The sequence below is a fragment of the Telmatherina bonti genome, assembly GCF_933228915.1.
Source record: "Telmatherina bonti genome assembly, chromosome: 17".
Taxonomy (NCBI): domain Eukaryota; kingdom Metazoa; phylum Chordata; class Actinopteri; order Atheriniformes; family Telmatherinidae; genus Telmatherina; species Telmatherina bonti.
This window is the reverse complement of record NC_136615.1, coordinates 1,766,380-1,791,083: the sequence shown is the minus strand read 5'-3', so window position 1 is coordinate 1,791,083 and position 24,704 is coordinate 1,766,380. Positions and strand designations below refer to the sequence as shown.

General features: G+C 46.4%; 1 protein-coding gene across 1 annotated transcript in view; it reads right to left on the bottom strand.

Annotated features, from left to right (window-relative positions):
- Positions 1-20,848, bottom strand: part of LOC306768566 (uncharacterized protein) — a gene marked incomplete at its 5' end in the record, with an annotated part of 77,544 nt that extends 56,696 nt beyond the window's left edge. The window contains 3 exons of the mRNA XM_079256974.1: positions 14,664-14,687; positions 14,787-15,101; positions 20,394-20,848. Coding sequence (XP_079113100.1) covers positions 14,664-14,687; positions 14,787-15,101; positions 20,394-20,848 — 794 coding nt within the window. The remainder of the gene's footprint in view (positions 1-14,663; positions 14,688-14,786; positions 15,102-20,393) is intronic.
- Between the last annotated feature and the right edge of the window lie 3,856 nt (positions 20,849-24,704).

Genomic DNA, 24,704 nt, shown 5'->3' with positions numbered 1-24,704 from the left:
TGGAGACGTGCTGCATGTTGGAGACGTGTGGTTGCACGTTGGAGACGTGTTACATGTTGGAGACGTGTTACATGTTGGAGACGTGTTACATGTTGGAGACGTGTTGCTGTATGTTGGAGACGTGTTGCTGTATGTTGGAGACGTGTTGCTGTATGTTGGAGACGTGTTGCTGTATGTTGGAGACGTGTTGCTGCACGTTGGAGACGTGTTGTTGCACGTTGGAGACGTGTTGTTGCACGTTGGAGACGTGTTGTTGCACGTTGGAGACGTGTTACTGCGTGTTAAGAGACGTGTTGCATGTTGGAGACGTGCTGCTGCATGTTGGAGACGTGCTGCTGCATGTTGGAGACGTGCTGCTGCATGTTGGAGACGTGCTGCTGCATGTTGGAGACGTGCTGCTGCATGTTGGAGACGTGCTGCTGCATGTTGGAGACGTGCTGCTGCATGTTGGAGTCGTGTTGCTGCATGTTGGAGTCGTGCTGTTGCATGTTGGAGTCGTGCTGTTGCATGTTGGAGACGTGTTGCTGCATGTTGGAGACGTGTTGCTGTATGTTGGAGACGTGTTACATGTTGGAGATGTGTTGTTACATGTTGGAGATGTGTTGTTACATGTTGGAGATGTGTTGTTACATATTGGAGATGTGTTGTTACATATTGGAGATGTGTTGTTACATATTGGAGATGTGTTGCTGTATGTTGGAGACGTGTTGCTGTATGTTGGAGACGTGTTACATGTTGGAGACGTGTTACATGTTGGAGACGTGTTACATGTTGGAGACGTGTTGCTGTATGTTGGAGACGTGTTGCTGTATGTTGGAGACGTGTTGCTGTATGTTGGAGACGTGTTACATGTTGGAGACGTGTTACATGTTGGAGACGTGTTACATGTTGGAGACATGTTGCATGTTGGAGACATGTTGCATGTTGGAGACGTGTTGTTGCACGTTGGAGACGTGTTGTTGCACGTTGGAGACGTGTTGTTGCACGTTGGAGACGTGTTGTTGCACGTTGGAGACGTGCTGCATGTTGGAGACGTGCTGCATGTTGGAGACGTGCTGTTACATGTTGGAGACGTGCTGTTACATGTTGGAGACGTGTTTTGCCTGTTGGAGACGTGTTTTGCCTGTTGGAGACGTGTTGCTGTATGTTGGAGACGTGTTGCTGTATGTTGGAGACGTGTTGCTGTATGTTGGAGACGTGTTGCTGTATGTTGGAGATGTGTTGTTACATGTTGGAGATGTGTTGTTACATGTTGGAGATGTGTTGTTACATGTTGGAGATGTGTTGTTACATGTTGGAGATGTGTTGTTACATATTGGAGATGTGTTGCTGTATGTTGGAGACGTGTTACATGTTGGAGACGTGTTGCATGTTGGAGACGTGTTGCATGTTGGAGACGTGTTGTTGCACGTTGGAGACGTGTTGTTGCACGTTGGAGACGTGTGGTTGCACGTTGGAGACGTGTTGTTACACGTTGGAGACGTGTTGTTACACGTTGGAGACGTGTTGTTACACGTTGGAGACGTGTTGTTACACGTTGGAGACGTGTTGTTACACGTTGGAGACGTGTTGTTACATGTTGGAGACGTGTTACTGCGTGTTAAGAGACGTGTTGTTGTATGTTGGAGACGTGTTACTGCGTGTTAAGAGACGTGTTGTTGTATGTTGGAGACGTGTTACTGCGTGTTAAGAGACGTGTTGTTACACGTTGGAGACGTGTTGTTGCACGTTGGAGACGTGTTGTTGCACGTTGGAGACGTGTGGTTGCACGTTGGAGACGTGTGGTTGCACGTTGGAGACGTGTTGTTGCACGTTGGAGACGTGTTGTTGCACGTTGGAGACGTGTTACTGCGTGTTAAGAGACGTGTTGCATGTTGGAGACGTGTTACTGCGTGTTAAGAGACGTGTTGCATGTTGGAGACGTGCTGCATGTTGGAGACGTGTGGTTGCACGTTGGAGACGTGTTACATGTTGGAGACGTGTTACATGTTGGAGACGTGTTGCTGTATGTTGGAGACGTGTTGCTGTATGTTGGAGACGTGTTGCTGTATGTTGGAGACGTGTTGCTGCACGTTGGAGACGTGTTGTTGCACGTTGGAGACGTGTTGTTGCACGTTGGAGACGTGTTGTTGCACGTTGGAGACGTGTTACTGCGTGTTAAGAGACGTGTTGCATGTTGGAGACGTGCTGCTGCATGTTGGAGACGTGCTGCTGCATGTTGGAGACGTGCTGCTGCATGTTGGAGACGTGCTGCTGCATGTTGGAGACGTGCTGCTGCATGTTGGAGTCGTGCTGCTGCATGTTGGAGTCGTGCTGTTGCATGTTGGAGTCGTGCTGTTGCATGTTGGAGACGTGTTGCTGCATGTTGGAGACGTGTTGCTGTATGTTGGAGACGTGTTACATGTTGGAGATGTGTTGTTACATGTTGGAGATGTGTTGTTACATGTTGGAGATGTGTTGTTACATGTTGGAGATGTGTTGTTACATGTTGGAGATGTGTTGTTACATATTGGAGATGTGTTGTTACATATTGGAGATGTGTTGTTACATATTGGAGATGTGTTGCTGTATGTTGGAGACGTGTTGCTGTATGTTGGAGACGTGTTGTTACATGTTGGAGACGTGTTACATGTTGGAGACGTGTTGCTGTATGTTGGAGACGTGTTGCTGTATGTTGGAGACGTGTTACATGTTGGAGACGTGTTGCTGTATGTTGGAGACGTGTTACATGTTGGAGACGTGTTACATGTTGGAGACGTGTTACATGTTGGAGACATGTTGCATGTTGGAGACATGTTGCATGTTGGAGACGTGTTGTTGCACGTTGGAGACGTGTTGTTGCACGTTGGAGACGTGTTGTTGCACGTTGGAGACGTGCTGCATGTTGGAGACGTGCTGTTACATGTTGGAGACGTGCTGTTACATGTTGGAGACGTGTTTTGCCTGTTGGAGACGTGTTGCTGTATGTTGGAGACGTGTTGCTGTATGTTGGAGACGTGTTGCTGTATGTTGGAGACGTGTTGCTGTATGTTGGAGATGTGTTGTTACATGTTGGAGATGTGTTGTTACATGTTGGAGATGTGTTGTTACATGTTGGAGATGTGTTGTTACATATTGGAGATGTGTTGCTGTATGTTGGAGACGTGTTACATGTTGGAGACGTGTTGCACGTTGGAGACGTGTGGTTGCACGTTGGAGACGTGTGGTTGCACGTTGGAGACGTGTGGTTGCACGTTGGAGACGTGTGGTTGCACGTTGGAGACGTGTTGTTACACGTTGGAGACGTGTTGTTACACGTTGGAGACGTGTTGTTACATGTTGGAGACGTGTTGTTACCTGTTGGAGACGTGTTACTGCGTGTTAAGAGACGTGTTGTTGTATGTTGGAGACGTGTTACTGCGTGTTAAGAGACGTGTTGTTGTATGTTGGAGACGTGTTACTGCGTGTTAAGAGACGTGTTGTTACACGTTGGAGACGTGTTGTTGCACGTTGGAGACGTGTGGTTGCACGTTGGAGACGTGTGGTTGCACGTTGGAGACGTGTTGTTGCACGTTGGAGACGTGTTACACGTTGGAGACGTGTTACATGTTGGAGACGTGTTGCATGTTGGAGACGTGTTGTTGCACGTTGGAGACGTGTTGTTACATGTTGGAGATGTGTTGTTACATGTTGGAGATGTGTTGTTACATGTTGGAGATGTGTTGTTACATATTGGAGATGTGTTGTTACATATTGGAGATGTGTTGTTACATATTGGAGATGTGTTGCTGTATGTTGGAGACGTGTTGCTGTATGTTGGAGACGTGTTACATGTTGGAGACGTGTTGCTGTATGTTGGAGACGTGTTGCTGTATGTTGGAGACGTGTTGCTGTATGTTGGAGACGTGTTGCTGTATGTTGGAGACGTGTTGCTGTATGTTGGAGACGTGTTACATGTTGGAGACGTGTTACATGTTGGAGACGTGTTACATGTTGGAGACGTGTTACATGTTGGAGACATGTTGCATGTTGGAGACATGTTGCACGTTGGAGACGTGTTGTTGCACGTTGGAGACGTGTTGTTGCACGTTGGAGACGTGCTGCATGTTGGAGACGTGCTGCATGTTGGAGACGTGCTGTTACATGTTGGAGACGTGCTGTTACATGTTGGAGACGTGTTTTGCCTGTTGGAGACGTGTTGCTGTATGTTGGAGACGTGTTGCTGTATGTTGGAGACGTGTTGCTGTATGTTGGAGACGTGTTGCTGTATGTTGGAGATGTGTTGTTACATGTTGGAGATGTGTTGTTACATGTTGGAGATGTGTTGTTACATGTTGGAGATGTGTTGTTACATGTTGGAGATGTGTTGCTGTATGTTGGAGACGTGTTACATGTTGGAGACGTGTTGCACGTTGGAGACGTGTGGTTGCACGTTGGAGACGTGTGGTTGCACGTTGGAGACGTGTGGTTGCACGTTGGAGACGTGTGGTTGCACGTTGGAGACGTGTGGTTGCACGTTGGAGACGTGTGGTTGCACGTTGGAGACGTGTTGTTACACGTTGGAGACGTGTTGTTACATGTTGGAGACGTGTTGTTACCTGTTGGAGACGTGTTACTGCGTGTTAAGAGACGTGTTGTTGTATGTTGGAGACGTGTTACTGCGTGTTAAGAGACGTGTTGTTGTATGTTGGAGACGTGTTACTGCGTGTTAAGAGACGTGTTGTTACACGTTGGAGACGTGTTGTTGCACGTTGGAGACGTGTGGTTGCACGTTGGAGACGTGTGGTTGCACGTTGGAGACGTGTTGTTGCACGTTGGAGACGTGTTACATGTTGGAGACGTGTTGCATGTTGGAGACGTGTTGTTGCACGTTGGAGACGTGTTGTTACATGTTGGAGACGTGTTGTTACATGTTGGAGACGTGTTACTGCGTGTTAAGAGACGTGTTGTTGTATGTTGGAGACGTGTTACTGCGTGTTAAGAGACGTGTTGTTGTATGTTGGAGACGTGTTACTGCGTGTTAAGAGACGTGTTGTTGCACGTTGGAGACGTGTTGCTGTATGTTGGAGACGTGTTGCTGTATGTTGGAGACGTGTTGCTGTATGTTGGAGACGTGTTGTTGCACGTTGGAGACGTGTTGTTAAATGTTGGAGACGTGTTGTTACATGTTGGAGACGTGTTACATGTTGGAGACGTGTTACATGTTGGAGACGTGTTACATGTTGGAGACATGTTGCATGTTGGAGACGTGTTGTTGCACGTTGGAGACATGTTGCATGTTGGAGACGTGTTGTTGCACGTTGGAGACGTGTTACTGCGTGTTAAGAGACGTGTTGTTGTATGTTGGAGACGTGTTACTGCGTGTTAAGAGACGTGTTGTTACACGTTGGAGACGTGTTGTTGCACGTTGGAGACGTGTTACTGCGTGTTAAGAGACGTGTTGTTGTATGTTGGAGACGTGTTGTTACATGTTGGAGATGTGTTGTTACATGTTGGAGATGTGTTGTTACATGTTGGAGACGTGTTACATGTTGGAGACGTGTTACATGTTGGAGACGTGTTACATGTTGGAGACGTGTTGCACGTTGGAGACGTGTTGTTACATGTTGGAGACGTGTTGTTACATGTTGGAGACGTGTTGTTACATGTTGGAGACGTGTTACTGCGTGTTAAGAGACATGTTGTTGTATGTTGGAGACGTGTTACTGCGTGTTAAGAGACGTGTTGTTGTATGTTGGAGACGTGTTACTGCGTGTTAAGAGACGTGTTGTTACACGGAGACGTGTTGTTGCACGTTGGAGACGTGTTGTTGCACGTTGGAGACGTGTGGTTGAACGTTGGAGACGTGTGGTTGCACGTTGGAGACGTGTTACATGTTGGAGACGTGTTACATGTTGGAGACGTGTTACATGTTGGAGACGTGTTGTTGCACGTTGGAGACGTGTTGTTGCACGTTGGAGACGTGTTGTTACATGTTGGAGACGTGTTACATGTTGGAGACGTGTTACATGTTGGAGACGTGTTACATGTTGGAGACATGTTGCATGTTGGAGACGTGTTGTTGCACGTTGGAGACGTGTTACTGCGTGTTAAGAGACGTGTTGTTGTATGTTGGAGACGTGTTACTGCGTGTTAAGAGACGTGTTGTTACACGTTGGAGACGTGTTGTATGTTGGAGACGTGTTACTGCGTGTTAAGAGACGTGTTGTTGCACGTTGGAGACGTGTTACTGCGTGTTAAGAGACGTGTTGTTGTATGTTGGAGACGTGTTACATGTTGGAGACGTGTTGTTACATGTTGGAGACGTGTTACATGTTGGAGACGTGTTGCTGTATGTTGGAGACGTGTTGCTGTATGTTGGAGACGTGTTGCTGTATGTTGGAGACGTGTTGCTGTATGTTGGAGACGTGTTGCTGTATGTTGGAGACGTGTTGCTGTATGTTGGAGACGTGTGACATGTTGGAGACGTGTTGCTGTATGTTGGAGACGTGTTGCTGTATGTTGGAGACGTGTTGCTGTATGTTGGAGACGTGTTGTTGCACGTTGGAGACGTGTTGTTGCACGTTGGAGACGTGTTACTGCGTGTTAAGAGACGTGTTGCATGTTGGAGACGTACTGCGTGTTAAGAGACGTGTTGCATGTTGGAGACGTGTGGTTGCACGTTGGAGACGTGTTACATGTTGGAGACGTGTTACATGTTGGAGACGTGTTACATGTTGGAGACGTGTTACATGTTGGAGACGTGTTACATGTTGGAGACGTGTTACATGTTGGAGACGTGTTGCATGTTGGAGACGTGTTGTTGCACGTTGGAGACGTGTTACTGCGTGTTAAGAGACGTGTTGTTGTATGTTGGAGACGTGTTACTGCGTGTTAAGAGACGTGTTGTTACACGTTGGAGACGTGTTGTATGTTGGAGACGTGTTACTGCGTGTTAAGAGACGTGTTGTTACACGTTGGAGACGTGTTGTTGCACGTTGGAGACGTGTTACTGCGTGTTAAGAGACGTGTTGTTGTATGTTGGAGACGTGTTGTTACATGTTGGAGACGTGTTGTTACATGTTGGAGATGTGTTGTTACATGTTGGAGATGTGTTGTTACATGTTGGAGACGTGTTGCTGTATGTTGGAGACGTGTTGCTGTATGTTGGAGACGTGTTGCTGTATGTTGGAGACGTGTTGCTGTATGTTGGAGACGTGTTACATGTTGGAGACGTGTTGCTGTATGTTGGAGACGTGTTGCTGTATGTTGGAGACGTGTTGCTGTATGTTGGAGACGTGTTGCTGTATGTTGGAGACGTGTTGTTGCACGTTGGAGACGTGTTACTGCGTGTTAAGAGACGTGTTGTTGTATGTTGGAGACGTGTTGTTGCACGTTGGAGACGTGTTACTGCGTGTTAAGAGACGTGTTGTTACACGTTGGAGACGTGTTGTTGCACGTTGGAGACGTGTTACTGCGTGTTAAGAGACGTGTTGTTGTATGTTGGAGACGTGTTACTGCGTGTTAAGAGACGTGTTGCATGTTGGAGACGTGCTGCATGTTGGAGACGTGTTGCATGTTGGAGACGTGCTGCATGTTGGAGACATGTTGCATGTTGGAGACGTGTTGTTGCACGTTGGAGACGTGTTGTTGCACGTTGGAGACGTGCTGCATGTTGGAGACGTGCTGCATGTTGGAGACGTGCTGTTACATGTTGGAGACGTGTTGCTGTATGTTGGAGACGTGTTGCTGTATGTTGGAGACGTGTTGCTGTATGTTGGAGACGTGTTGTTACATGTTGGAGATGTGTTGTTACATGTTGGAGATGTGTTGTTACATGTTGGAGATGTGTTGTTACATATTGGAGATGTGTTGCTGTATGTTGGAGACGTGTTGCTGTATGTTGGAGACGTGTTGCTGTATGTTGGAGACGTGTTGTTGCACGTTGGAGACGTGTTACTGCGTGTTAAGAGACGTGTTGTTGTATGTTGGAGACGTGTTACTGCGTGTTAAGAGACGTTTTGTTGTATGTTGGAGACGTGTTGCTGTATGTTGGAGACGTGTTGCTGTATGTTGGAGACGTGTTGCTGTATGTTGGAGACGTGTTACATGTTGGAGATGTGTTGTTACATGTTGGAGATGTGTTGTTACATGTTGGAGATGTGTTGTTACATATTGGAGATGTGTTGCTGTATGTTGGAGACGTGTTACATGTTGGAGATGTGTTGTTACATGTTGGAGATGTGTTGTTACATGTTGGAGATGTGTTGTTACATGTTGGAGATGTGTTGTTACATGTTGGAGATGTGTTGTTACATATTGGAGACGTGTTGCTGTATGTTGGAGACGTGTTGCTGTATGTTGGAGACGTGTTGCTGTATGTTGGAGACGTGTTGCTGTATGTTGGAGACGTGTTGCTGTATGTTGGAGACGTGTTGCTACATGTTGGAGACGTGTTACATGTTGGAGACGTGTTACATGTTGGAGACGTGTTACATGTTGGAGACGTGTTGCTGTATGTTGGAGACGTGTTGCTGTATGTTGGAGACGTGTTGCTGTATGTTGGAGACGTGTTGCTGTATGTTGGAGACGTGTTGTTACATGTTGGAGACGTGTTGTTACATGTTGGAGACGTGTTGTTACATGTTGGAGACGTGTTGTTACATGTTGGAGACGTACTGCGTGTTAAGAGACGTGTTGCATGTTGGAGACGTACTGCGTGTTAAGAGACGTGTTGCATGTTGGAGACGTGTTGTTACATGTTGGAGACGTGTTGTTGTATGTTGGAGACGTGTTACTGCGTGTTAAGAGACGTTTTGTTGTATGTTGGAGACGTGTTGCTGTATGTTGGAGACGTGTTGCTGTATGTTGGAGACGTGTTGCTGTATGTTGGAGACGTGTTACATGTTGGAGATGTGTTGTTACATGTTGGAGATGTGTTGTTACATGTTGGAGATGTGTTGTTACATATTGGAGATGTGTTGCTGTATGTTGGAGACGTGTTACATGTTGGAGATGTGTTGTTACATGTTGGAGATGTGTTGTTACATGTTGGAGATGTGTTGTTACATGTTGGAGATGTGTTGTTACATGTTGGAGATGTGTTGTTACATATTGGAGACGTGTTGCTGTATGTTGGAGACGTGTTGCTGTATGTTGGAGACGTGTTGCTGTATGTTGGAGACGTGTTGCTGTATGTTGGAGACGTGTTGCTACATGTTGGAGACGTGTTACATGTTGGAGACGTGTTACATGTTGGAGACGTGTTACATGTTGGAGACGTGTTGCTGTATGTTGGAGACGTGTTGCTGTATGTTGGAGACGTGTTGCTGTATGTTGGAGACGTGTTGCTGTATGTTGGAGACGTGTTGTTACATGTTGGAGACGTGTTGTTACATGTTGGAGACGTGTTGTTACATGTTGGAGACGTGTTGTTACATGTTGGAGACGTACTGCGTGTTAAGAGACGTGTTGCATGTTGGAGACGTGTTGTTACATGTTGGAGACGTGTTGTTACATGTTGGAGACGTGTTGTTACATGTTGGAGACGTGTTGTTACATGTTGGAGACGTGTTGTTACATGTAGGAGACATGTTGCTGTATGTTGGAGACGTGTTACATGTTGGAGACGTGTTACATGTTGGAGACGTGTTACATGTTGGAGACGTGTTACATGTTGGAGACGTGTTACATGTTGGAGACGTGTTACATGTTGGAGACGTGTTACATGTTGGAGACGTGTTACATGTTGGAGACGTGTTGCTGTATGTTGGAGACGTGTTGCTGTATGTTGGAGACGTGTTGTTACATGTTGGAGACGTGTTGTTACATGTTGGAGACGTGTTGTTACATGTTGGAGACGTGTTGTTACATGTTGGAGACGTACTGCGTGTTAAGAGACGTGTTGCATGTTGGAGACGTGTTGTTACATGTTGGAGACGTGTTGTTACATGTTGGAGACGTGTTGTTACATGTTGGAGACGTGTTGTTACATGTTGGAGACGTGTTGTTACATGTAGGAGACATGTTGCTGTATGTTGGAGACGTGTTACATGTTGGAGACGTGTTACATGTTGGAGACGTGTTACATGTTGGAGACGTGTTACATGTTGGAGACGTGTTACATGTTGGAGACGTGTTACATGTTGGAGACGTGTTACATGTTGGAGACGTGTTACATGTTGGAGACGTGTTGCTGTATGTTGGAGACGTGTTGCTGTATGTTGGAGACGTGTTGCTGTATGTTGGAGACGTGTTGCTGTATGTTGGAGACGTGTTGTTGCACGTTGGAGACGTGTTGTTGCACGTTGGAGACGTGTTGTTGCACGTTGGAGACGTGTTACTGCGTGTTAAGAGACGTGTTGCATGTTGGAGACGTGCTGCATGTTGGAGACGTGCTGCATGTTGGAGACGTGCTGCATGTTGGAGACGTGCTGCATGTTGGAGACGTGCCGCTGCATGTTGGAGACGTGCTGCTGCATGTTGGAGACGTGCTGCTGCATGTTGGAGACGTGCTGCTGCATGTTGGAGACGTGCTGCTGCATGTTGGAGACGTGCTGCTGCATGTTGGAGACGTGCTGCTGCATGTTGGAGACGTGCTGCTGCATGTTGGAGACGTGCTGCTGCATGTTGGAGTCGTGCTGCTGCATGTTGGAGTCGTGCTGTTGCATGTTGGAGACGTGCTGCATGTTGGAGACGTGTTGCTGTATGTTGGAGACGTGTTACATGTTGGAGACGTGTTACATGTTGGAGATGTGTTACATGTTGGAGATGTGTTGTTACATGTTGGAGATGTGTTGCTGTATGTTGGAGATGTGTTGTTACATGTTGGAGATGTGTTGTTACATGTTGGAGATGTGTTGTTACATATTGGAGATGTGTTGTTACATATTGGAGATGTGTTGTTACATGTTGGAGATGTGTTGTTACATATTGGAGATGTGTTGTTACATATTGGAGATGTGTTGTTACATATTGGAGATGTGTTGCTGTATGTTGGAGACGTGTTGCTGTATGTTGGAGTCGTGCTGTTGCATGTTGGAGTCGTGCTGTTGCATGTTGGAGTCGTGCTGTTGCATGTTGGAGACGTGCTGCATGTTGGAGACGTGTTGCTGTATGTTGGAGACGTGTTGCTGTATGTTGGAGACGTGTTACATGTTGGAGATGTGTTGTTACATGTTGGAGATGTGTTGTTACATGTTGGAGATGTGTTGTTACATGTTGGAGATGTGTTGTTACATGTTGGAGATGTGTTGTTACATATTGGAGATGTGTTGTTACATATTGGAGATGTGTTGTTACATATTGGAGACGTGTTGCTGTATGTTGGAGACGTGTTGTTACATGTTGGAGACGTGTTACATGTTGGAGACGTGTTACATGTTGGAGACGTGTTACATGTTGGAGACGTGTTACATGTTGGAGACGTGTTACATGTTGGAGACGTGTTACATGTTGGAGACATGTTGCATGTTGGAGACGTGTTGTTGCACGTTGGAGACGTGTTACTGCGTGTTAAGAGACGTGTTGTTGTATGTTGGAGACGTGTTGTTGCACGTTGGAGACGTGTTGTTGTATGTTGGAGACGTGTTACTGCGTGTTAAGAGACGTGTTGTTACACGTTGGAGACGTGTTGTTGCACGTTGGAGACGTGTTACTGCGTGTTAAGAGACGTGTTGTTGTATGTTGGAGACGTGTTACTGCGTGTTAAGAGACGTGTTGCATGTTGGAGACGTGCTGCATGTTGGAGACGTGTTGCATGTTGGAGACGTGCTGCATGTTGGAGACATGTTGCATGTTGGAGACGTGTTGTTGCACGTTGGAGACGTGTTGTTGCACGTTGGAGACGTGCTGCATGTTGGAGACGTGCTGCATGTTGGAGACGTGCTGTTACATGTTGGAGACGTGTTGCTGTATGTTGGAGACGTGTTGCTGTATGTTGGAGACGTGTTGCTGTATGTTGGAGACGTGTTGTTACATGTTGGAGATGTGTTGTTACATGTTGGAGATGTGTTGTTACATGTTGGAGATGTGTTGTTACATATTGGAGATGTGTTGCTGTATGTTGGAGACGTGTTGCTGTATGTTGGAGACGTGCTGCATGTTGGAGACGTGCTGTTACATGTTGGAGACGTGTTGCTGTATGTTGGAGACGTGTTGCTGTATGTTGGAGACGTGTTGTTACATGTTGGAGATGTGTTGTTACATGTTGGAGATGTGTTGTTACATGTTGGAGATGTGTTGTTACATATTGGAGATGTGTTGCTGTATGTTGGAGACGTGTTGCTGTATGTTGGAGACGTGTTGCTGTATGTTGGAGACGTGTTGTTGCACGTTGGAGACGTGTTACTGCGTGTTAAGAGACGTGTTGTTGTATGTTGGAGACGTGTTACTGCGTGTTAAGAGACGTGTTGTTGTATGTTGGAGACGTGTTACTGCGTGTTAAGAGACGTGTTGCATGTTGGAGACGTGTTGCATGTTGGAGACGTGTTGTTGCACGTTGGAGACGTGCTGCATGTTGGAGACGTGCTGCATGTTGGAGACGTGCTGTTACATGTTGGAGACGTGTTTTTGCCTGTTGGAGACGTGTTTTGCACGTTGGAGACGTGTTGCTGTATGTTGGAGACGTGTTGCTGTATGTTGGAGACGTGTTGCTGTATGTTGGAGACGTGTTGCTGTATGTTGGAGACGTGTTGCTGTATGTTGGAGACGTGTTGCTGTATGTTGGAGACGTGTTACATGTTGGAGATGTGTTGTTACATGTTGGAGATGTGTTGTTACATGTTGGAGATGTGTTGTTACATGTTGGAGATGTGTTGTTACATATTGGAGATGTGTTGCTGTATGTTGGAGACGTGTTACATGTTGGAGATGTGTTGTTACATGTTGGAGATGTGTTGTTACATGTTGGAGATGTGTTGTTACATGTTGGAGATGTGTTGTTACATGTTGGAGATGTGTTGTTACATGTTGGAGATGTGTTGTTACATGTTGGAGATGTGTTGTTACATATTGGAGACGTGTTGCTGTATGTTGGAGACGTGTTGCTGTATGTTGGAGACGTGTTGCTGTATGTTGGAGACGTGTTGCTACATGTTGGAGACGTGTTACATGTTGGAGACGTGTTACATGTTGGAGACGTGTTGCTGTATGTTGGAGACGTGTTGCTGTATGTTGGAGACGTGTTGCTGTATGTTGGAGACGTGTTGTTACATGTTGGAGACGTGTTGTTACATGTTGGAGACGTGTTGTTACATGTTGGAGACGTACTGCGTGTTAAGAGACGTGTTGCATGTTGGAGACGTGTTGTTACATGTTGGAGACGTGTTGTTACATGTTGGAGACGTGTTGTTACATGTTGGAGACGTGTTGTTACATGTTGGAGACGTGTTGTTACATGTAGGAGACATGTTGCTGTATGTTGGAGACGTGTTACATGTTGGAGACGTGTTACATGTTGGAGACGTGTTACATGTTGGAGACGTGTTACATGTTGGAGACGTGTTACATGTTGGAGACGTGTTGCTGTATGTTGGAGACGTGTTGCTGTATGTTGGAGACGTGTTGCTGTATGTTGGAGACGTGTTGCTGTATGTTGGAGACGTGTTGCTGTATGTTGGAGACGTGTTGTTGCACGTTGGAGACGTGTTGTTGCACGTTGGAGACGTGTTGTTGCACGTTGGAGACGTGTTACTGCGTGTTAAGAGACGTGTTGTTGTATGTTGGAGATGTGTTACTGCGTGTTAAGAGACGTGTTGTTGTATGTTGGAGATGTGTTACTGCGTGTTAAGAGACGTGTCGTTACATGTTGGAGACGTGGTGTTACATGTTGGAGACGTGTCGTTACATGTTGGAGACGTGTCGTTACATGTTGGAGACGTGGTATTACATGTTGGAGACGTGGTGTTACATGTTGGAGACGTGTCGTTACATGTTGGAGACGTGTCGTTACATGTTGGAGACGTGGTGTTACATGTTGGAGACGTGGTGTTACATGTTGGAGACGTGTCGTTACATGTTGGAGACGTGGTGTTACATGTTGGAGACGTGTCGTTACATGTTGGAGACGTGTCGTTACATGTTGGAGACGTGGTGTTACATGTTGGAGACGTGGTGTTACATGTTGGAGACGTGGTGTTACATGTTGGAGACGTGGTGTTACATGTTGGAGACGTGGTGTTACATGTTGGAGACGTGTCGTTACATGTTGGAGACGTGGTGTTACATGTTGGAGACGTGGTGTTACATGTTGGAGACGTGGTGTTACATGTTGGAGACGTGGTATTACATGTTGGAGACGTGTCGTTACATGTTGGAGACGTGGTGTTACATGTTGGAGACGTGGTGTTACATGTTGGAGACGTGTCGTTACATGTTGGAGACGTGGTGTTACATGTTGGAGACGTGTCGTTACATGTTGGAGACGTGGTGTTACATGTTGGAGACGTGGTGTTACATGTTGGAGACGTGGTGTTACATGTTGGAGACGTGGTGTTACATGTTGGAGACGTGGTGTTACATGTTGGAGACGTGTCGTTACATGTTGGAGACGTGGTGTTACATGTTGGAGACGTGGTGTTACATGTTGGAGACGTGGTGTTACATGTTGGAGACGTGGTATTACATGTTGGAGACGTGTTGTTACATGTTGGAGATCTGTTGTACGCTGGAGACGTGTTACTGCGTGTTAAGAGACATGTTGTTACCTGGTCGTTGTCTTTCGTACGTAGCTGTGAAGATGAAGGTGACAGTGAATCAGTCTGTTGTTCTTCTAAATGTTTTGGTTTAAGAAGCTGCTTCATGAATTTTAATCAGGTTCATTTAAATACCAGTGGTCACTGCTCAGGCTAGGTGGAGCCGTCCAGTCCCTCAGGGGTCGCAGGGGAGTGCAGCATACTCTGCCTCGCCCCCATTCCAACATTGTCTCTATGGCAACATGTGACAGGTGAAGCATGGGGGCATGGTTAAAGGAGAGGAAGGGGGCAGAACTCAGCCACAGACTGAAAGTACTGTGGCTGGTGGACAGGGAGAAGGGTGGGGTCATGTTAGAAAAACACCACTGGCCAGAGGAGGCCTCCAGTTGGTCATAAGTCACAATACTGTGGGATGACTGGTGGATGTGCAAAGCATGCTGGGATGAGGAACTGAAAAACAAGAAGAGAAGAATTAATTTGAGTATGACTCAACAACCTTTATTATAAAGCTCTTTCACAGAAGCTGAGTACTGTACATTTACATCCATGCTCTGTGTGTTGTCTTGATTGGCCAAAGGACTCTGTCCAGAGTCAGTCTACTTTGTGTCCTGTGTTCTGGAACTTTAGCCCAGGGTTCATAATGATTTCCGGTGGCTTCGCTATGCTGTAATACGGTAGAATTGTGTCACGGTGAAGAATTTCAGGGATACATTTCCTAGCTTTCCGCTTCAGCTTTGTGGATTACTGCAGGTTCACCACGTGATTTTCCCACTGGACCAACTCCATTTAACACAAGCAAAGTCTGCTTTGACAAAGAAAAGCTTTGGATTTAAAGCTGGGCTAGGTAATGTTAAGGAGCTAGCAACACCCTGTCTCCTCCCCCTTTCTTGACACCTGCTCCTTTCTTGGCTCCTCCACCTGACTTGGCCCCTCCTATCTTGGCCACTCCCCTGTCTTGGCTCCTCCCCCTGCCATGGGTCCTTGGGAACGCGCGTCAAAAGCCAGAGATGGAAAAGCTGAACGTTGGCCGCTCGACGCGGGCCGTTAACCGATCGGAGCGATCAGCTCGCGGCTCCTGGAGGATTCCTGAAACCAGACACGGGCTGAGATGCCGTTACTCCGTGTAATATTTAGGATAACCATTCCTTGCTAAAAAGCTGAATGTTACTGATTTGGCAACGTAGCAGGATACGTTGCCTAGCAACGCTTTGTTGGGGGGGGCTCTCTGCTGAGTGCGGCTCTTGTTGCATTAACAGTGACTATCACTGCCCTACGACGAAGTCCTCTAGCTCTATTTATTAAATAAAACCATGCCGTCTCGCTACTGAATCCGCCATCATTCAGACTGACCGGAAGATAAGCTCCGCCTCCCTCCTCTCTTTCCCGTCGCTTGTCTGCAGCGAGCGGCAGGAGTGTTTTGGGCGTTGAACACAAAAGTGGCAGTTTAGTGACCCGTGGTGAGCGTTTAGCGTTTTGAGCGTTTGGTCTGGACACACCGTGATAGTTTGGGGGTCTGTCCGTCTATTAGTGATGCTGCCAGACTCAGACTGCTGAAGATGATGCACTGAGCTCTTCCTCTTCATCTCTCTGCTCCTCATCCTTCATGTAGAAACGTGACAGCATCATGAACATGTTTCTCCCCTTTCAGCAGGTCTTCCTGGATAAAAGCTGCATCATGCCGGTCTCTCTCCGTTCCTCTCCACCCCGACCGGTCCAGGCCGATGGCCGTCCTCGCTGCTGGAGGTTTTTCCTTCCCACCGTCGCCTGGTGCACCTCAGGATGGAGCACTGGGTCCAAGTCAGGATTCCATGCAATCAGTTGGCTTTCCTTTACCAGGCTATTGATTATGGATTGGACTGAAATGAATTCAACTGAACTAAATTAAACTAAACTGAACATAATTGAACAGAACTAGATTGAACAAAAGTGAATTGAACAGAACTGGATTGAACAGAACTGGACTGAACAGAAGTGAAATTAAAAGAACTGGATTGAACAGAAGCGAATTGAACAGAAGTGGCTTGAACAGAACTGGATTGAACAGAACTGGACTGAACAGAAGTGAAATTAAAAGAACTGGATTGAACAGAAGCGAATTGAACAGAAGTGGCTTGAACAGAACTGGATTGAACAGAAGTGAATTGAACAGTACTGGATTGAACAAAAGTGGACTGAACAGAACTGGATTGAACAGAAGTGAATTGAACAGTACTGGATTGAACAAAAGTGGACTGAACAGAACTGGATTGAACAGAAGTAAAATTAAAAGAACTGGATTGAACAGAAGTGAACTGAACAGAACTGGATTGAACAAAAGTGGACTGAACAGAACTGGATTGAACAGAAGTGAATTGAACAGTACTGGATTGAACAAAAGTGGACTGAACAGAACTGGATTGAACAGAAGTAAAATTAAAAGAACTGGATTGAACAGAAGTGAACTGAACAGAACTGGATTGAACATAAGTGGCTTGAACAGAAGTGAATTGAACAGAACTGGCTTGCACAAAAGTGAATTGAACAGAAGTGGATTGAACAGAACTGGGCTGAACAGAAGTGAATTGAACAGAAGTGGATTGAAAAGAAGTGGATTGAACGGAAGTGGATTGAACAGATGTGAATTGAAAAGATGTGAATTAAAAAGAACTGGATTGAACAGAAATGAATTGAACAGAAGTGGGTTGAACAGAAGTGAATTGAACAGAACTGGATTTAACAGAACTGGGCTGAACAGAAATTAATTGAATAGAAGTGGATTGAACAGAAGTAAACTGAACGGAAGTGGATTGAACAGAACTGGGCTGAACAGATATTAATTGAATAGAAGTGAATTGAAAAGAACTGGATTGAACAGAAGTTAATTGAACGGAAGTTAATTGAACGGAAATGGATTGAACAGGAGTGGATTGAACAGAACTGGGCTGAACAGAAGTGGATTGAAAAGAAGTGGATTGAACAGAAGTGAATTGAACGGAAGTGGATTGAACAGAAGTGGGCTGAAAAGAATTGAATTGAATACAAGTGGATTGAACAGAAGTGAATTGAACAGAAGTGGATTGTAAAGTGGTGAATTGAACAGAACTGGGCTGAAAAGAATTGAATTGAATACAAGTGGATTGAACAGAAGTGAATTGAACAGAAGTGGATTGAAAAGAAGTGGATTGTAAAGTGGTGAATTGAACAGAACTGGATTGAACAGAACTGGGCTGAAAAGAATTGAATTGAATACAAGTGGATTGAACAGAAGTGAATTGAACAGAAGTGTATTGAAAAGAAGTGGATTGTAAAGTGGTGAATTGAACAGAACTGGATTGAACAGAAGTGAATTGAATAGAAGTGTATTGAACAGAAGTGGTTTGAACAGAAGTTAATTGAACGGAAGTGTATTGAACAGAAGTGGTTTGAACAGAAGTTGATTGAACGGAAGTGGATTAAACAGAACTGGGCTGAACAGAAGTGAATTGAACAGAAGTGGGTTGAACAGAGGTTAATTGAACGGAAGTGGATTGAACAGAACTGGGCTGAACAGATATTAATTGAATAGAAGTGAATTGAAAAGAACTGGATTGAACAGAAGTTAATTGAATGGAAGTTAATTGAACGGAAATGGATTGAACAGAAGTGAATTGAACAGAAGTGAATTGAACAGAAGTGGATTGAACAGAACTGGGCTGAAAAGAATTGAATTGAATACAAGTGGATTGAACAGAAGTGAATTGAACAGAAGTGGATTGAAAAGAAGTGGATTGTAAAGTGGTGAATTGAACAGAACTGGATTGAACAGAACTGGGCTGAACACAAGTGAATCGAACAGAAGTGAATCGAACAGAAGTGGATTGAACAGAAATGAACTGAACAGAATTGGATTGAACAGAACTGGGCTGAACAGAAATTAATTGAATAGAAGTGGATTGAGGGGAAGTGAATTGAAAAGAAGTGGATTGAACAGAAGTGGGCTGAACAGAAATAATTGAATAGAACTGGATTGAACAGAAGTGAATTGAACAGAAGTGGATTGAACAGAACTGGGCTGAACAAAAGTGAATTGAAAAGAAGTGAATTGAACGGAAGTGGTTTGAACAGAACTGGGCTGAACAGGAATGAATTGAACAGAACTGGGCTGAACAGAAGTGGATTGAACAGAAGTGGATTGAAAAGAAGTGAATTGAACAGAAGTGGATTGAAAAGAAGTGGATTGTAAAGTGGTGAATTGAACAGAACTGGATTGAACAGAACTGGGCTGAACACAAGTGAATCGAACAGAAGTGAATCGAACAGAAGTGGATTGAACAGAAATGAACTGAACAGAATTGGATTGAACAGAACTGGGCTGAACAGAAATTAATTGAATAGAAGTGGATTGAGGGGAAGTGAATTGAAAAGAAGTGGATTGAACAGAAGTGGGCTGAACAGAAATAATTGAATAGAACTGGATTGAACAGAAGTGAATTGAACAGAAGTGGATTGAACAGAACTGGGCTGAACAAAAGTGAATTGAAAAGAAGTGAATTGAACGGAAGTGGTTTGAACAGAACTGGGCTGAACAGGAATGAATTGAACAGAACTGGATTGAACAGAAGTGGATTGAACAGAGGTTAATTGAACGGAAGTGGACTGAACAGAACTGGGCTGAACAGAAGTGAATTGAACAGAACTGGATTGAAAAGAAGTGAATTGAACAGAAGTTAATTGAAAAGAATTGGATGAACAGAAGTGAATTGAACAGAAGTAAATGGAACAGAACTGGATTGAACAGAACTGGGCTGAACACAAGTGAATCGAACAGAAGTGAATCGAACAGAAGTGGATTGAACAGAAATGAATTGAACAGAAATGAATTGAACAGAATTGGATTGAACAGAACTGGGCTGAACAGAAATTAATTGAATAGAAGTGGATTGAGGGGAAGTGAATTGAAAAGAAGTGGATTGAACAGAAGTGGGCTGAACAGAAATAATTGAATAGAACTGGATTGAACAGAAGTGAACTGAACAGAAGTGGATTGAACAGAACTGGGCTGAACAAAAGTGAATTGAAAAGAAGTGAATTGAACGGAAGTGGTTTGAACAGAACTGGGCTGAACAGGAATGAATTGAATACAAGTGGATTGAACAGAAGTGGATTGAACAGAACTGGGCTGAACAGAAGTGAACTGAACAGAAATGGGCTGAAAAGAAGAGAATTGAACAGAACTGTATTGAACAGAACTGGGCTGAACAGAACTGAATTGAATAGAAGTGGATCGAAAAGAAGTGGATTGAACAAAAGTGATTTGAACAGAATTGGGCTGAACAGAATCGGGCTGAACAGAATTGAATTGAATAGAATTGAATTGAATAGAAGTGGATTGAAAAGAAGTGGGCTGAACAGAAGTGAATCTGTGCTCTCTGCTACAGTTTCAGTGAGCACAGCGCTTTGTCTGCGGTCACATTGCAGCAACTACATCCACTGTAACTGTACTTGATGCTGGTTTAAGCAACCCCGTGCCAACATAGTTATTCTACAGCAGCGTGAACACCAATTATTGGTTTTGTGTTCACTCTTCATCAATATTTTTTTTCTGAAGTCTGAAAATTATAAAATCTAAAGCAAGCTCTCAGAGGCTAGCTTTAAACTCTACACATGATAAGTGTGTGTGATGAGCTTTCAGTCAACAATTCCCCGTGTGCTGAATGGAGAAAACCCGTCCCTCTGCACACAGCAGTCTGCTGGGGCACACTAGTGAACACAGGTGTCACTCACCTGCAACCGTTTTTCCTGACGAGGGTACTGGAAGCTGCATCTGACTGGGTGAGTCCTCCGTTGTCTCTTCTTCTGTGGTTGAAGCTGTGCAAAGTGATGAGAGTCGTTTCTTCTTCTGATCCTCTAAAGGACACCACCATCCGCCCTACAAACCTCCCATCCTCCTCCTCGTCTTCCTCCTTTTCCTGTTGTCCATTTTCTGAAATGTCTTTGTTGTTCTTCCTCCTCCTCTTCCTCCTGCTCACCTCCTCCTGCTGTTGGCTCCTCTTCCTCTGTTTTGATTGGATGAAACTCAAGGAAGCTGGCAGCCCCTCATATTCGGATGAAGATGAAGAGGTGGTGACAGTGGGGAGGGGCTCTGGGCTTATGGTGGACAAGGAACTGGAGAAGGCGGCTAGTGAACCTGAGGAGCCAGAAAAGGTAGACAGAAGGTAAAGGAGGAAGCACCGCAACATGTCCCAGGTGGTCGGTATTCATTCCCTTCTTCTGGATGGCGGACCTACGCGCCGCTACAACATGTCGGCCGCTACGACGCAATACTGCAACAACGCGATACCGTTACGATGCAACACTGCTACGACACAATACCGCTACCACGCAAAACCACTACGACACGATACCACAATCACGCAACACTGCTACGACACGATACCGCTACCAGGCAAAACCACTACAACATGATACCGCTACCCCACAAAACCGTTACGACGTGATACCGCTACCACGCGACACCACTACGACGGGATACCGCTACCATGCAAAACCACTACGACACGATACCGCTACCACGCAACACTGCAACAACACGATACCGCTACCAGGCAAAACCACTACAACATGATACCGCTACCAAGCAAAACCACTACAACATGATACCGCTACCACGCGACACCACTACGACGGGATACCGCTACCACGCAAAATCGTCATGACGCGATAACGCTACTACGCAACACCACTATGACGGGATACCACTACCACACAAAACCGTTGCAACGCGATACCACTACCACACAAAACCACAACAACGCGACACCATGACCACATGATGCCGCTACCACGCAACACCTATACCACGCAAAACCACTACGACACAATACTGCTACCACGCCTAACAACTACGACACGATACCGCAACCACGCAAAACCACTACGACACGACACCACTACCACACGATACCGCTACCAACGGGGACGGTTTCTGACTGTTGTCTGTGCTTATGCACCGAACAGCAGTTCAGAGTACCCACCCTTTCTGGAGTCCTTGGAGGGAGTGCTGGAGGGTGCTCCTTCTGGGGACTCCATTGTTCTGCTGGGGGACTTCAATGCTCACGTGGGCAATGACAGTGAGACCTGGAGGGGAGTGATTGGGAGGCATGGTCCACCCCAACCCCCCCTCTGAACCCAAATGGTGTTTTGTTATTGGACTTCTGTGCTCGTCATGGATTGTCCATAACAAACACCATGTTCCAACATAAGAGTGTCCATAGTTACACCTGGCATCAGGATTCCCTGGGCCGCAGTTCCATGATCGATTTTGTAGTCGTATCGTCGGACCTGCGGCTACATGCCTTGGACACTCGGGTGAAGAGGGGAGCGGAGCTTCAACTGATCACCACCTGGTGGTGAGTTGGCTCAGATGGTGGGGGAGGAAGCCGGTCAGAGCTGGCAGGCCCAAACGTGTTGTGAGGGTCTGCTGGGAACGTCTGGCTGAGTCCCCCGTCAGAGCGAGCTTCAACTCCCACCTTCAGCAGAGCTTCAACCATGTCCCGAGTGAGGCGGGGGACATTGAGTCCGAATGGGCTGTGTTCCGTGCCTCTATTGCTGAGGCGGCCAGCCGGAGCTGTGGCTGCAAGGTCGTTGGTGCCTGTCGTGGCGGTAATCCCAGGACTCGTTGGTGGACACCAGCAGTGAGGGATGCCGTCAAGCTGAAGGAGGAGTCTTATCGGGCCTTCTTGGCCTGTGGGACTCTGGAGGTAGCTGATGGGTACCGACGGGCTAAGCGGCATGCGGCTTCGGCTGTCGCCAAGGCAAAAACTCGGGCATGGGAGGAGTTCGGCGAGGCCATGGAGAAAGACTTCCGGACGGCTTCGAGGAGATTCTGGTCCACCATCCGGCGGCTCAGGAGGGGGAAGCAGTGCTCCATCAACACTGTGTACAGTGGAGATGGGGAGCTGCTGACCTCAACTCGGGACGTTGTGGGTCGGTGGAAGGAATACTTCGAAGACCTCCTCAATCCTACCAACACGTCTTCCGATGAGGAAGCAGAGCTGGCGGACTCAGGGGTGGACTCTCCTATCTCTGGGGCTGAAGTCGCTGAGGTGGTCAAAAAGCTCCTTGGCGGCAAGGCCCCGGGGGTGGATGAGATCCGCCCGGAGTTCCTTAAGGCTCTGGATGCTGTGGGGCTGTCCTGGCTGACACGCCTCTGCAGCATCGCGTGGACATCGGGGGCAGTACCGCTGGATTGGCAGACTGGGGTGGTGGTCCCCCTTTTTAAGAAGGGGGACCAGAGGGTGTGTTCCAATTACAGGGGAATCACACTCCTCAGCCTCCCTGGTAAGGTCTATTCAGGGGTCCTGGAGAGGAGGGTCCGCCGGATAGTCGAATCCCGGATTGAGGAGGAGCAGTGTGGTTTTCGTCCTGGTCGCGGAACAGTGGACCAACTCTATACCCTCTTTGGGGTCCTGGAGAGGTCATGGGAGTTTGCCCAACCAGTCTACATGTGCTTTGTGGACCTGGAGAAGGCGTTCGACCGTGTCCCCCGGGGACTCCTGTGGCGGGTACTCCGGGAGTATGGAGTACCGGACCCCCTTGTATGAGCTGTCTGGTCCCTGTACGACAGGTGTCAGAGCTTGGTCCGCATTGCCGGTAGTAAGTCGGATTCGTTTCCGGTGAGGGTTGGACTCCGCCAAGGCTGCCCTTTATCACCGATTCTGTTCATAACTTATATGGACAGAATTTCTAGGTGCAGCCGAGGTGTTGAGGGGATCCGACTTGGTGGCCTCAGGATTGGGTCCCTGCTTTTTGCAGATGACGTGGTCCTGTTGGCTTCATCTGGTCGTGATCTCCAGCTCTCACTTGAGCGATTCGCGGCCGAGTGTGAAGCGGCTGGGATGAGAATCAGCACCTCCAAATCTGAGACCATGGTCCTCAGCCGGAATAGGGTGGATTGCCCATAATTTGTTTTCCAATAGGTATTGTGCCACTTCAATCCAGTATAATCTCAGGGCACTTTATAGACACATATTTCAGGCTGGAGTTTGCCAAGTGCAACAGTTTCCAGTGGAGGTCTAAAAATAAGGACAATTAGGTCAATAACAAGATGGCTTAGAGCACCCCGAATGAATTGTACAATTAGCAGGTGTTATTTCAAGAATTAGTGCAAAGTTATTTATGGATAATCAGCATTATATCAAGCTGGAACATTTCCTGAGTTTTTTCTGCAAGCTTATTAGTTTGTGGTATTGGTGAACTGAAAAAGGGGCCAAGGCTGATCTTTTGGTTTAAATTGAATAGAAACTCCATCCACCGCCACCGGTGGCAAATGGCGCGGACCCACTGCACTACGTCAGCTGCTGGGGCGGAGCAAACACTGCACCTATAAAATCACAATGATGTTTGTATTCATTTCAGTGTTTGTTCAATGACAACTGTGGATTTTCATTATTGGAATCACACTAAAATCTCTGAAATCATTTACTTCATCGGGTGGTATCAATTCAAAATGTTCCCACATCTGTTTCTGGTTACATGGACTGCCTCTGGACATGGTCTTAGATCGGGGACCTCAGTTCATTTCTAAGTTCTGGAAGTAGTTCTGAAACTTGTTGGGGGTCCAGGCGAGGCTTCTGTCTGGTTATTATCCACAGACAGAGCGCTTCAACCAGGAAGTGGAAACTAAGCTCTGCATGTTGTGTGAACGGGATCCTACTAACTGGTCACCGACTCTCCCGTGGGTGGACTACGCCCTGAATTGGCTTTCCTCCATCGCCACAGGCTTGTCTCCATTTTACACTGTTTATGGGTTTCAACCACCTGTCTTTGACCTCCAAGAACATTCCGCCTCAGTTCCCTCTGCCCACACAGCGGCCCTGCATTGTCCAAGAGTTTGGAGACAGGCTCGCGCCGCATTATTAAAAACTTCGGCTGTTTATTCACGGAATGCCAACCAGAGGAGAATCCGAGTATAGCGAGGGGCAAAAGGTGTGGCTTTCAACCAAGGATCTTATGTTTCGTGTGGAAACTCGCAAGTTGGCACCCCGTTCATAGTCCTTTCGCGGTTTTCAAGGTGGTAAAGTGCACCCGGTGGCA